The sequence below is a fragment of the Equus asinus genome, chromosome 4 (assembly GCF_041296235.1).
Source record: "Equus asinus isolate D_3611 breed Donkey chromosome 4, EquAss-T2T_v2, whole genome shotgun sequence".
Classification (NCBI taxonomy): Eukaryota; Metazoa; Chordata; class Mammalia; order Perissodactyla; family Equidae; genus Equus; species Equus asinus.
The window spans coordinates 17,355,903-17,369,700 of NC_091793.1; the positions used below are offsets into that span (position 1 = coordinate 17,355,903).

Here is a 13,798-nt window from a genome sequence, read left to right on the forward strand (position 1 = left end):
GTGCACAGACCCACAGCAGCAACAGATGAAAGGCAGGAAGAGACATAAAGATGAAGCTGGGCTTCCCATGTCCCAGAAACACAGGCAGCGAGCAGGACTGATGCCCCAGCCTGGGCTCCAGGTTCAGAATCCGGCGAGGGACTAGGAGGGAGGGCAGCTCCCCTGGGACAGTGGGTCCCCAAAGTTCTTCAGTGAGAGAGGAGTGGAACCAGGCTTCTCTGCTTGTCCAGGAGCCACCCTGTGCCAGAGGCCACAGCTGAACGGGGGTCAGCGGGGGCAGGGGACGAGGCCAAGGTGATTGCAAACTCGCTAAAAGGCAGGGTGAGCAGGAGGGAGAGAAAACGAGAAACAAAACAGAGGGAAAAAGAAGTTGTGCCCAAAACAAGTCTGAAGACAGAATTCTAAGACCCATGAAGTTGTCTGATGTTGAGAGTGAGAATCAATAAAATCGACATGTAGGGCTTGGATTTATTCAAGACGAGTTAATTTTGTGGAACACACTAGCAACGACTTTTAAATAAGTATGTCTAGGATACTCTAAAGAAGTTTAAAAAAAGGAACAACATCCACTTGAAATAAATAAGGAATAATGAACTAAAAATATCACTAAAATAAAAGAAGATCAAATGAATATAAAAAGTATTTGAAAATCTGGTCATGAGAACCATGGTGATTGGTTAGAATAATAAAAAAACTTACTAGACAAGATGAACAGAGAAAATCAGTGCTTGGGAATTCGGCACTATGGATACAGCGCAGGCGTGCAGAGAAGTCAGACTGCCCCATCTCTTGTCTGTCTCTGCCGTACGGGTGTGGGAGCAGGTAGGAGACAGACAGAGCGTGAGGAAACCCCCCCTTTTGTCTCCAAGGAGGATGGAGGGAGGGGGCGGGGAGCAGTCACTGAAGAAGAGAAGCTGAAAATTCTCCAGGATTGGAGAGCATTGGTGTGAGTTCTTAGATTGAAAGTAGACTCTGTCTATCAGGCAGGATTAATAAAAGTAAATCCAGAAGGCTAGAAAAAATCATAAAAACTATGAGAGCAAAACCACAGATTCCCCACAAAGGAATGACAGATGAATGATGCGCCTCCAGCAGCCGCCAGAGGACAGCAGGGCAGTTCTGCAGGCTGCTAAGAGAAGGCAACAGCCAACTCAGGATTTTATACCCGGGTGCATCGTTTCTCAAGAGCAAGTGCAAAATCGAGACATTTTTAGACACAGAGGGACTAAGAGTGTTATCACCCACAAACCATCTCTAAAAGTTACGGTGCTTTAGCAAGAAGACGGGTGAAGCCAGGGAGGGGCTGTGGGTGAAAGAAACCACATTGAGCACAGAAATTGTTAAACGACAGATAAATTTGTCAAGTATAGACTGTAAAAAAAATACCCAGTTTTGTTTTGTGAAACAGGTATAAAAGGGAAATTCTAGGCAACAGTAACAAGTTGGTCAGAGGTGATATTTTAGAGGGAGTCAGTGTCATGCTGGGGAGAAAGATAGAAATATGGAATAACTTTAGACTTCATTAGGAAAACATTGTTAAAAACATATGCTTGAAATGTTTAGGGGCCGGCCCGGTGGCATAGTGGTTAAGTTCGCACACTCTGCTCTGCCGGCCCAGGGTTCACGGGTTCGGATCCTGGGTGCAGACCTACACGCCGCTCATCAAGCCATGCTGTGGCGGCGTCCCGCAGAGAGGAACTAGAAGGACCTACAACTAGGATGGACAACTACGTGCTGGGGCTTTGGGGCAAAAAGAAAAGGGAGGAAGATTGGCAACAGATGTCAGCTCAGGGCCAATCTTCATTAAAAAAAAAAAAATTTTAACCTAATCACCAAAAAGAATAAAATACCATCTATAAATTCCAAATCAGCAGAGGGAAAGGAAGTGAACATGGGACATTTTTTTCAAGAAGCCGGGAAATGAAGTAAAAAGAAAGGATGAGAATTGAAAATAGAAAATGAAGTGGAGGAAATAAGTCTAAATATATCAGTAACCACAATAAATGCAAGTGAAATAAGTGCCTGCTCTTAAATAGCAGAGATAAAAGGAAAACGCAGACTTAAGAAAATCCAGTTGTACATTGCTTGTCAGAGCCATACTTTAATAAAAAGCATGCAGACAGGTTGAAATGCAGGAATGAAGGAGGTGTGTTGTGTAAACAGTAAAGGAAATCCATCAAGATAATTTAACAGACCCCATAACAACGTAGTTTTTAAGATGCATAGATAGATGGCCAACTTACAAGGCAGATTTGGCAAATGCACAAAATGCAGAGTTTTTTTTGTTTTGTTTTGTTTTGTTTTTTAATTTTACAAAGTGCAGAGTTTTGAACACACGTGTCAGAAACTAGCAGATGAAGCAGAGCAGAAAGGCTTGGCTGAGCTTCCAGAACAAACAGGGCGGTGACTCCAAACCAAATCTCCCCCTGCACCCCCTGCAAACAGGGCAACATGAAAAACTTAATTTTGTGAATTTCAAACCAGACCAGAGACTCTAGAGACTGGGAAATGCATGTTAGTGTTGTCAGAGGCAACAGAAATCAGAGGGAAGCTGGCCGTGCAGGACCAGAGTGGGAGTACCACGAGGACCGAGGAGCTGCCGGTGCAGAGGCAGCTGCACGTAGTCCTGAGGATCACAAGTCCATCCTCAAGTGCAAAAGGACAGGGGTGTCTGTGAACCGGACTTAGATTAGACGGGGCTGGATTGGGCAAAAGCTGGGACTGTGTATGAGGGAAAATGGAGAGAGAATGTGCAGAAAGAGGGAGCGTCTGGTGTTGGCGAGTCTCAGAAAGCACGAGCTAAAACGTGCTCCCTCAGGATAGGGGCAGCTGCAGTCTGCAAGGCATCCGGGAGCAGGGAGGGTGCCACAATCCTCCTTGACCTCGTTGGAGGGGCAGAGAGAATCCCACTGAGGCACCGAGTTTGAAGAATGGAGTCAGTGCGCCTGGCAGGAGCTTTTGAGTTGCCAATGGAAGGCTAGGGGGTCCCTTCTCCCCTTCCCCTGCAAAGAGCTGATCCAGGAAAGCTCAGCTTATTCGATATGTTTAACAAAAAGGGGCATCTGGCATAATGTCAATACAAAGCCACTGTAAGGAAAAACATGGGAAAGAGAAGCCATTTTTACCATAAGTTAAAGAATATTCACTAGAAAAAAATCTATCATACTGTGAATTAAAAGAAGGAAAACTTACTGCCAGCCCTGGTGGCCTAGTGGTTAAAGTTCAGCACTCACCACTTGGCGGCCCAGGTTTATTTCCTGGTCACAGAACCACACCATTCGTGTGTCAGTTGCTGTGCTGTGGCAGCGGCTCACATGGAAGAACTCAAGGGACTTACAGCTAGGATATACAACCATGCACTGGGGCTTTGGGAAGGAAAAAAGAAAAAGAGGAAGACTGGCAACAGATGTTAGCTCAGGGCAAATCTTTCCCAGCAAAAAAAAAGAAAGAAAGAAAGGAGACTTAATAAAATAATCACCACTGAGAAGGAAATGAACTGGGGCCAGCCCTGTGGCCCAGTGGTTAAGTTTGCACACTCTGCTTCGGTGGCCTGGGGTTCACCTGTTCAGATCCTGGGTACGGACCTACACACCACTCATCAATCCATGCTGTGACGGCATCCCACATGGAGGAACTAGAATGACTTACAACAAGGGTGTACAACTATGTACTGGGGCTTTGGGGAAAAAAAAAAGAGAAGATTAGCAACGGATATTAGCTCAGGGCCAATCTTCCTCACCAAAAAAAAAAAGGGGGGGAAATGAACCACAAGGACTTAGGGAAGAGATGGCTAATGGCCAAAGTGCTGGAGAGGATGAAATGTGAGCTGGAATTATTCAGGAAAAAAATAAGATAAGTATCACAGAAATAAATATGTAACTGGATGAGCACGGGGCACCATAGACACAGCAGAAGACATGGCCAGGGACAAAGGAAGTGGAGGTGAGAAAAGTCTACAAAACAAAATAGAATGAGGCTTTGAATATTTTTAGAAGGCAACACAGAAGACAAGCAAAGAAGGTACAACAGGTGGATAGTTGGAGGCGTCAAAGAGGGTCCCAGGATGACAGAGCAGAACACACAGTCAGACTGTCCTGTAACCCCTGCAATGACGTGGATTTGGCTGAAACACGGTAGGCAGCCGGCTCCCGTTAGCTGTCCTCAGATGAGTGTGAGCTAAAGTTATCCTCAGTGGAGGAGGGGGAACCAGGAGGCAGGAGCATCGTCTCCACCTTCCTAGTATCCGCCCAGCCCAGTCTTCCCAGATCAGACCAGGGAATGGCTGCCAGTGCCAGGGGATTCCTAGAGTCCCTGCCGCCATCCAGGCAGCCACAGGGCCCAGAGGGGACATTGAAACCGGGTGGCACCAAACTGCAGCCTGGACCTGTATTGATTGACCCCCAGAATTTGCCTTCTGGCAGCTTGCGGCTGCCTGCGTCGTTTCACTGTTCTGGTGTTAATGTGAGCGTACAGCTTACAGGATGGAATTTTATGGACCCCCCTTTTCATTGTGTGGTGATGCTCCACTATTTTTTAAATATAATTCAAGAAAAGCTTACTGAGGGGCTAGCCCGGTGGCACAGCGGTTAAGTTCGCACGTTCCGCTTTGGCAGTCCAGGGTTCACTGGTTCGGGTCCTGGGTGCAGACATGGCACCACTTGGCAAGCCATGCTGTGGTAGGCACCCCACATATAAAGTAGAGGAAGATGGGCACGGATGTTAGCTCAGGGCCAGTCTTACTCAGCAAAAAGAGGAGGATTGGCAGCAGTTAGCTCAGGGCTAATCTTCCTCAAAAAAGAAAGAAAGAAAGAAAGAAAAGATTACTGAAATAAAAGAAGATGAATTTACCTATTGAAAGGACACACCGCATGCCTGGGAAAATCGACATGTGTACCAGGGGGGAATGGTCAACATTGCGACACAACCCAGTAATGTCACTGCCTTTTAACAGAAATGAAAGGATCCTGTAGGCATCCAGGCAAAAACAACCAAGTCGCTTGAGAGGGAAAATAGACTGGCTTCAGACTTTCCCACGGTGACGTTCAACTCCAGAATACAGTAGCGCGACATCCACGAGATCCAAAGGAGAGAAAGTAAGAGCCAAGGATTTTCTGTGCACACACACGCTGGCCTTCAAGTTGAACCGCTACAGAGAAAAGTTTTAAATCTGCCAAGAACTCAAGAAATCTTGCTGCCATGAGCCGTTCGTGAGAAACTCCTAGTGGCTCGATCCCAGGCAACCAAGAGACAATGGGGGTGGGGGGAGGAGCGGGGCTGGCCCCGTGGCCGAGTGGTTAAGTTCGCACACTCAGTTGCAGGCGGCCCAGTGTTTTGTTGGTTCGAATCCTGGGCGCGGACATGGCACTGCTCATCAAACCACGCTGAGGCAGCGTCCCACATGCCACAACTAGAAGGACCCACAACGAAGAATATACAACTATGTACCGGGGGGCTTTGGGGAGAAAAAGGCAAAAAATAAAATCTTTAAAAAAAAAAAAAGACAATGGGGCCATTTTGTCACCAGCACTGGGGTGGGCATCATGTATATGTAACTACAGAGTAAAAGTGAGACAGAGTAAGGATGTTGGAACAGAATTTAACATTCATGCTCCGATGTATAAAAGATTCATCTTAGTAAAATTGAGAAGAGAGGGAGGGAAAGAGGCCGGGGGGACGGAGGGAGATGAGGTCTCACATTGTCCCGTCTGTCTCCTTGGGTTTCAGTGAATCAAAGAATACCATTTAAAGCTGAGAAATTGAGAAACAGCATAGAAGTAAAAATTGGAAAGGAGGAGTGAACGGTCACTATTTGAGATGATGTGGGGAACCCAAGAGAAGTGATGAAAACCCAAGGGAACCGATGGAAAAACTGCTTCCGACGATAAGAGAATTCGGGATGGCAGTGGGGTGTAAGAGTTATGTAAAACATCAATGGTCTTTGTAGGAACACATATCACCCTGTTAGATGCTTAATAGGCAACCCGCTTTACAACAGCAACAGAAAGATGAAATGCCTAGCAATAAACATCATGAAAATATTCGGGACCCACTGAGGAAAAGTTTAAAACCCCTGAATACAAGAACAGAGAGGCACACATGGCTTGGGAAGGAAAATGTAATGCTGTATTATGAAGTTGTCATTATGCTCTAAGTTAATTTATAACTTTAACATCCCGGGAAATATTCCGACTGATCCCCCCATTCTCAGAACAGCCTGAGATGGTTGGCGAATTTCACATGAAAACATAACGGGAAGAGCCAAGGAAACTCTGAGCGGAAAAGCAGAGGGCATTCCAATCCTAGTGGGTTCCCGTGAAGCCTCGGTAACTGTGGCTGCAGCTCGTGAATAGAAGGAGAGTAGAAGGGCCGGAAATAGACCCAAATGTGTGTATGATAATTGAATGTATGGTTGAAGTGGCTCCTTACATCAGTGAAAAGCGGAAAGATGGAATTTTCAATAAATGGCATTGGAACAAATGAGTAGCCATATGGAATAAAATGAACCCAGACTTCCCACCGTACACTCCAGGATGAGTTCCAAATGGATCAGAAATCTAAATGTAAAAGTGAAACCATAGGTACTAAAATAAAACATAAGCAACTTGCTTCACAACCTCAGCGTCTCTTGCTAAGATTCAACACTGCAAACACTGTGAAAGAAAATATTGATAAATTCTACTCATACAAATCTTTTTAGTCCACATGACTGAAAAAGTGCCAGTGGAGCATAACTCCCACTCCCTGAGGGTGGGCTGTGCCTAGTGACCTGCGAAGAGGACAGGATGGACGGGGCAGCTACAGTGAGAAGCCTGACAACCACCCCTCAGCCAGGTGACCAAGGTCAACACCACAGGGATCCGTCCTGGTGACAGCGCCTGCCCTGCTGGGATGGGACGAGAAGGGCTCCTCCCCTCGGTGGTCCTCCTCCCAGACCCATGGTCCCAGTCTAGTCATGAGAGAATCAGCAGACAGATCCCAGCTGAGGGGCTTCCTACAAGACACCTGCTCGGTCCTCCTGGAAACGGTTAAGGTCATTGAAACAAGGCGGTCTGAGAAACTGTCCCTGCCCAGAGGAGCTAAGGGGACATGACGACCAAATGTACCATGGGCTCCTGGATGGGGACCTGGGACAGAGAAAGGACAGTAGGCACAAACTGAGGAAATCCAGAATAGACTAGCCAGCCCCATAAGCAGGTGCTTAGCAAACGTTTGTTGAATGAGTGAAGGCCGTTCATGCTCCTCTGTTTCCTTCCTGCAGAAAATCGCCTTCATGGTAGCGCTGGGCCTGGTGACAACGGAACACTTGGAAGGTAAGGTTTGCCCCACGGCAGGCTGGGCCGGGCCTGGCCCATAAGATGGGGTGGGGGCCAGGCATGATGCGGAATATCTGGGCTGTTGGGGACAGTGGTGCCCAGGGCTGGCAGAGGAGTGTGGGCTTCCCGAGGCAGGCAGATGGGTGACTGCTGCATCTGTGCCCTTCCAGAAATCCAGAGCAAGCGCCAGGAGCGCAAGAGGAGGAGCACAGCCAAGCCCGCCTACAGCGGCCTCCTGGAGACAGAGGTGAGGCCCACCGTGGCGCACCGGGACCAAGGGTGGGCTCCTTCCCTGTCCCCTGGGGTTGCGGTTCGGGGCATGACAATAAAGAATGTCTTCCTTCACCTCCTGAGATCAGAGTCACTGAGACCATCAGATGTGGGCGGTGACGGTGTCGGGGGTGTTCCCTGAGTAACCTCCGTGGGGAGAGTGGTGGGGACGCAGGGCGCGGCAGGCTTCCAGGTTCTTGGTGGCCTGATGCTCAGGCGTGTCGTCCGGTCGCAGGCCGTGGGGAGCGACACCCTGGAAGTGCCCCCTAGCAGGGAGGCAGTTTCCTTAGGGCCCCGAAGTCCAAAGCTTGGGGCAGCTTTCCAAAGTAGAGCGATGTTCCCAGAGGCCACTGCCTGGCACGTTCCAGACCTGAGCTGGCGCTGCCGCAGGCCCACAGGGCTCTGCTGAGCCCGGAGGAGGGTCGAGAAAACGCCGTCGCCCTCCCCAGAGTATTGGTCCATCTGGGCCGGTCGTCCCGAATCCAGGTCTCTGAACTGGAACTCGGCTGGGAGGGAGGGCTCCCACGGAGCGGTGGTCGTTCCAGCCCTGCGACCACCCTGTTAGGAGAGCCCACCTGGGCCAGGTCCACAGCCCCCTGCCCTCCCCCGCTCCTGCTCGGGGAACACGCCCCACATCTGTGTTCTTATACCCTTTACTTCCTCCTCGGCTTTCTGACCAAGCCCTGTCCCTGAGACGGGGTGCCCCAAGGACTGGCCCCCTTTTGTGAGAATGTTGCCAGTTGTTTCTCAAACCTCCACCCGAGGGCCTGGCATCTTCTCTGCAGTGGGGGCCTGTTCCCTGTGCTCATTGATGACACCGTCCACTCCTCGTGGGCAGAAGTCTCCTCGTCTCCGAAGTCTGTGGCCGAAGACCTGATTGGTAAATCAAGAGCCAGTTCAAAGCCTTGTGACCTTTGAGCCCTGGACACATAAGTAGCCTCAAGAGTGGCCCTTCCACGGGTCCCTCCCCACAGCCCGGCCACAGGGAAAGAGTGGGGCACAAAGCCTGCCGTCCAACTCTAGAACTGTCTTCTGCCACAGACAAAGCCACCACAAAGCATCAGGGTCTGGACCAGTATGGCCTGCGGTTGTTAGAGCCTCCCTTCTGGAATGTTCCAGAAACTTCCATCTACACGTGATGATTTGGGCACCAAGGGCCACTCTTCATGGCTTGGGTCCCCAGGCCACATGCCAACAGGCGGGGTTAGGGAGCCAGTCTACCACAGCCCTCATTTCCCCACCTGACTCCAGAACCAGCTGAGAACGAAGATGCAGGAGGCAGACAGGTGGAGACCCCGATGTCAGCTTGGTTACTTATTTGCTCCAGTTTGGGATCTCTGACACGTCCTTCCTGCATGAGACTGATGTCCCCAGGGGAGCAGGGATGGACTCCACGGCCTCCTGCAGGGCACAGTGTCAGCTGATTTTGACCCCGCTGACCTGCCTCCCCCCTGCCCTGCGTCCCCTCTGTCTGCCCCTGTTTCTGCCTCTGGCCAGGGTGTCCAGCTGGAGTGGGGAGCCTGTCCCGGGTGAGTCCTGGGCAGGGCAGTGGCGCCAAGCAGGGCTCCACATAACCGCATGTTTGGTTTCCTTTTCTGTCCCTGCAGAGGAAGCGGCTGGCGTCCAACTATCTCAACACGCCCCTGGTCCTCACAGCCAGAGGTGAGTGCCGATGGGGCCGTGTGTCTCCCTGGAGCCAGGGGCCAAGCTGGCTTTGGTGGCCGTCCGCTCCTGGCAGGGCCAGGGCTGGGCTTGGCCAAGCCCCCCTCCTCCGGTGGCAGCAGGCCTGAGGGCCCAGCCTGCCCGTCTGCAACAGCGACACAGCTGCTTTCTGGCGGGCAGCACACTGTGGCTCACCAGGCCCCCTCGCCTTGGCCTCCTTCGTCCTGTGGCTCCTTTGGGGAGGAGGGCCGGTGCACTTGCTCCCATGCGACAGGTGCAGAAACTGAGTCTCTGAGCCGGTGTGGGCCAGGGTCACACATGAGGCCCAGACCCAGGGTTCCGGGCTGCCCCTCTGTCCCACCCCGGTGTGATCCTGAGCAGAGAACCAGGCCACGTGGGCTCAGAGGCCACTGTGGCGGGACCCGTTGACCACAGGGCTGGCTTGGGTGGGAGTGTGGATGACGGGCCAGGGAGGAGCCTCCCCCGGCCTCCCTATCCCACCACCTCCATGTGCAGCCTCTGCTGCCCAGGGCCTGGGCGTGCCTGGCGTGGTGCCACCTGCTACCACACGGCCCTGGAAAGAACCTCTCTCCGCCCGCACACAGGCACCAGCTACCTCCCGGCTGGGCTGGTGGCTCTCAGTCCTCGTCTCGCACGCCCTCCTGTGCCTTCCCTGGGTTCTCCGCCCAGCTCTGCCTCTGACTTGCTGTGTAGCCAGGGCACTGGGACCCCCAGCTCTAGCAGGCTGGGCCTGGCCCAAGGCCTCCACCCAAGGCTGCATGGACCCCTCCCTCTTCTGCCAGCCTCGCGCCATCGCAGGACCTCAGGGGAGCCAAGAAACCCACATCCTCAAATACAGCCAGGAAGTCACTTTTTATTTTCAGTCAGAAAAAAATGAATACTGTCACATGTCGCATAATGACATTTTGGTCAACGAGGGATCACATATATGATGGTGGTCCCGTGAGATTAGTTCCATAGAGCCTAGGTGTGGAGCAGGCTGTACCATCCAGGTTTGTGTAAGTGCACTCGATGATGTTCGCACAACGACAAAATCGCCTAACGATGCAGTTCTCAGAACGTGTCCTTGTTGAGTGACGCATGACTGTAGTCCTGGGGCGGGATGACTGCCTGCTTCTTGAGACTCTGTGTGGCTTTCAACATGTCACATCACCTCCCTGGGCCTTGGTTTACTGACCTGTAAGATGGGCTCATAACAGTACCTGTCCCTCAGCCCTGGGACAGTGACATGACAAGCGAACGTGACAGCACTTTGTAAACTGTTGAGTGCTGTGTACACACAGGAGCTGTTCTTCCAGCTGGATGGTATTATTTGCAGACAGGTCTGACCCAGAAACTAAAAGGACAGCCATTTTTTGTGATCATTAAAATGTGTGGTTTGGCATCACTTGGTAGAATGAGAGTGGGTTACGGCCAAAAAAGAGCTGAAAATAAGTGCCTCTGAGGGGTCCCTGGAGCGATGGTTCCCTCCACTACCCAGTGCTCACTGCAGCGTGTTCCTCAGAGCTCAGCAGCTATGGTGAGCCTGTCCCATAGTGGCTCCTGGCTGTGACCAGGGCAGAGAGCCTTACTCCCATCATGCCCCGGGTGAGAACCCGCATGTCACGGGGCCCATGATATTCCCATCATGCCCTGGGTGAGAACCCACATGTCAGGGGGCCTGTGATATTCCCATCATGCCATGGGTAAGAGCCCACGTGTCACGGGGCCTGTGATACTCCCATCATGCCCCGGGTGAGAACCTCAGCCACCCTGGGCCTCGTGGACTCCAGTCTGGATTGGTGTCCCTCCCATGCCCACTAACATATTCTCCGCCCTTCTTCCCTGTGCCAGCCAATGAGGACCCCTGCTGGAAGGTACGTGTCCCCTCATCTTCACACTTGGGTGGGTGGGGCATGCTTTCCCTACAGTCCAGGTAGGGTTGCTCCTGGCAAGGAGGGAGGGCCCTGTGTCCTGCTGCCCTGGAGCGGGGCAGAGGAAAGAGTTGAAGCTGAGGCTCTGAGCAGGGGTCCTCGGTGTTGAGAGCTTTGCACAACACCCGGTCCCCTTTCCCACCTGCTCTGCAAAGTCGGTCCCTGATGCCGGGCTCAGCCCACAGGTTGAGCAGGCGCTCTCCCTGCACAGTGCTGAGGACGGAGGGACCCTGGGAGCCACGAAGGCCCAAGGAGAAGCAGCCGATGCTGGATGCCAGCCAGGCTGTGCTTGCCTCTGCCCAGCCCCACTGTGTGGTCCTGGACAGAGTTGGCTCTCTCTGGTCCTTGTTGCCCACCTCATGAGGGGCTGGCTTTGGGAATCCCCAGGGTTTCACTCCACATTTCTGTGACCCTGTGAGACCCCAGCCCCCCGTGCACACACCACATGCCCGCTTCCCAGAACATTGGCTGGGAAATGACCTCATTTGCAGGCATGGCCTCAGAGTTTATTCAACGTTTTTCTTTACTAAGTTTCGGATCTAATTCTAACAGAATTTTCCAGTCCCCACGTGTCTGGCTAAGGGTCAAGGCGCTAGGAAGCAAGAGGTGACAGGCATAGACTCTGGTTACACAGCGTTGTTTGCCACGATAACCTGCAGGGTCACAGATCCGTGCTGGTGGGACTGGCCCTGTTTGTCCACAGCCGCCCTAGGCCCACCCAGCACGGGTTTGGGGACAGGAGACTCCTCAAGCTCGAGTCCCTCACCCCCAGTGCCCACAGTCCTGGAGGGGCCTTGGCTTCAAGGCAGGAAACCCGGATGCTGCTCTTCCTCCTGGTTTCCAGGCCTGTCCCCACATGGCTGCCCTCTGGGGCTCTCCCTCCCTCTCAGAGCTGTTGAGAAACACTGGCGGAAGCTGGGTCACAAGCAGGTCAGGTGGCAGCTGCCTGCTTCCACCTGGCTGACCTGCCGCCTGCCCACCCTTCTCTTTCAGAACGAGATCACCCACGATGAGCACTGTGCCGCCTGCAAGCGAGGGGCCAACCTACAGGCCTGTGGCACCTGCCCAGGGGCCTACCACCTCAGCTGCCTGGACCCGCCCCTCAGGACGGCGCCCAAGGGCGTGTGGGTGTGCCCCAAGTGCCAGCAGAAGGTATGGGAGGCTGTGTCGCCTGCTAGCGCTGGCACCCCCTGCCCCCTCCCATGGCACATTGAGGCTACTCAAACCTGGGCTGCAGAGATGGGAGGGCAGAGGGGCTGGCGTGGAACAGGCTTTCTCAGCCTCGGCATGGTCGGCGTTTGGGGCAGGATAATGCGTTGTGGGGGCTGCCCTGTGCACTGCAGGATTCTACCCACTAGATGCCAACAGCACCCCCATCACGGCCATCTCAGGCATCGCTGGTTGAGGACCACTGGTGTGGACTGAGCAGAGGTCCCTCTGCCCGTGTCTGACTTAGTGGCTTCACCTCTGACTCCAGTCCCAGACTCCAGGCAGAGCTGGACCAGCAAGGCAAACTGCAAAAAGAGTGCCAGGGGCCGGCCCGGTGGCGCAGCGGTTAAGTGCTCACGTTCCGCTTCTCGGTGGCCCGGGGTTCGCCGGTTCAGATCCTGAGTGTGGACATGGCACTGCTTGGCAAAGCCATGCTGTGGTAGGCGTCCCACGTATAAAGCAGAGGAAGATGGGCACGGATGTTAGCTCAGGGCCAGTCTTCCTCAGCAAAGAGAGGAGGTTTGGCAATAGTTAGCTCAGGGCTAAGGTTCCTCAAAAAAAAATTTTAAAATAAAAATAAAAAACAGATCTTGGGCTGGCCCCGTGGGCTAGTGGTTATTAAGTTCAGCCTACTCCACTTTGGTGGCCCGGGTTCAGTTCCCGGGTGCAGACCTACACCACTTGGCAGTGGCCATGCTGTGGTGTCCCACATACAAAATAGAGGAGGACTGGCACAGATGTCAGTTCAGGGCGAAACTTCGTCAGCAGAACAAACGGATCTCACAGCTGCTGCACAGTTTGCTCACCAGCTCTCTGAGAAAAACTGTGTGCAGACTGAAAAACCTGGGAGAAGATTCTTCCAGGTGCTGATGTGTGTGGCTGGCGGGTGGGAAGCAGTGGTGGGTTTTTTAAAGTATGCTTTTCTACAGAAGGTATTACTTATAAAATCATAGGGGAACCCTCTTTATTTCAAAAAACACTACCTCTCATGAGCTCCTGTCATCCTGGCTTTGTGGGGCTCTAAGAAGGGGGGGGGGTACGGTGGGCACGTGCTGCTGTGGGGCTGTGCCCAGTGGGGGCCGCCAGCCCCTGCACTGTGACTGCCTGGGGTCACAGCTCTTTGAGGGAATGTGGAGAGGGACAAGATTCTGTTCCCCCACTTCAGCATGATGGCGGGGCCTCCCTGGGTCCCCGATTTGTCCCTGCCTTGCCTGGGCTGCTCTCGGGTCCAGGGCTGGGAAGAAGACAGTGATAGTTCATTCATTCAGGAAGAATGTGAGCTGCTCCCTGCCAGGCGCTGTTAGGGGCCCGAGCCACCAGCACGTTCCTGCTCTCACGGAGCTGCTGTCCTTACTGAGCAGCCGCTAAGAGCCAGACCATGAGGCAGGTGTGGCCCTGGGCCCGGGTCAC

General features: G+C 52.8%; 1 protein-coding gene across 3 annotated transcripts in view; it reads left to right on the plus strand.

Annotated features, from left to right (window-relative positions):
• The window catches only part of PHF21B (PHD finger protein 21B), a 102,479-nt gene that overhangs the window by 84,682 nt on the left and 3,999 nt on the right, over positions 1-13,798 (plus strand). For all 3 annotated transcript variants that reach the window (XM_070506746.1, XM_070506747.1, XM_070506748.1), the window contains 5 exons: positions 7,259-7,310; positions 7,484-7,560; positions 9,191-9,245; positions 11,100-11,122; positions 12,173-12,331. In XM_070506746.1, coding sequence (XP_070362847.1) covers positions 7,259-7,310; positions 7,484-7,560; positions 9,191-9,245; positions 11,100-11,122; positions 12,173-12,331 — 366 coding nt within the window. The remainder of the gene's footprint in view (positions 1-7,258; positions 7,311-7,483; positions 7,561-9,190; positions 9,246-11,099; positions 11,123-12,172; positions 12,332-13,798) is intronic.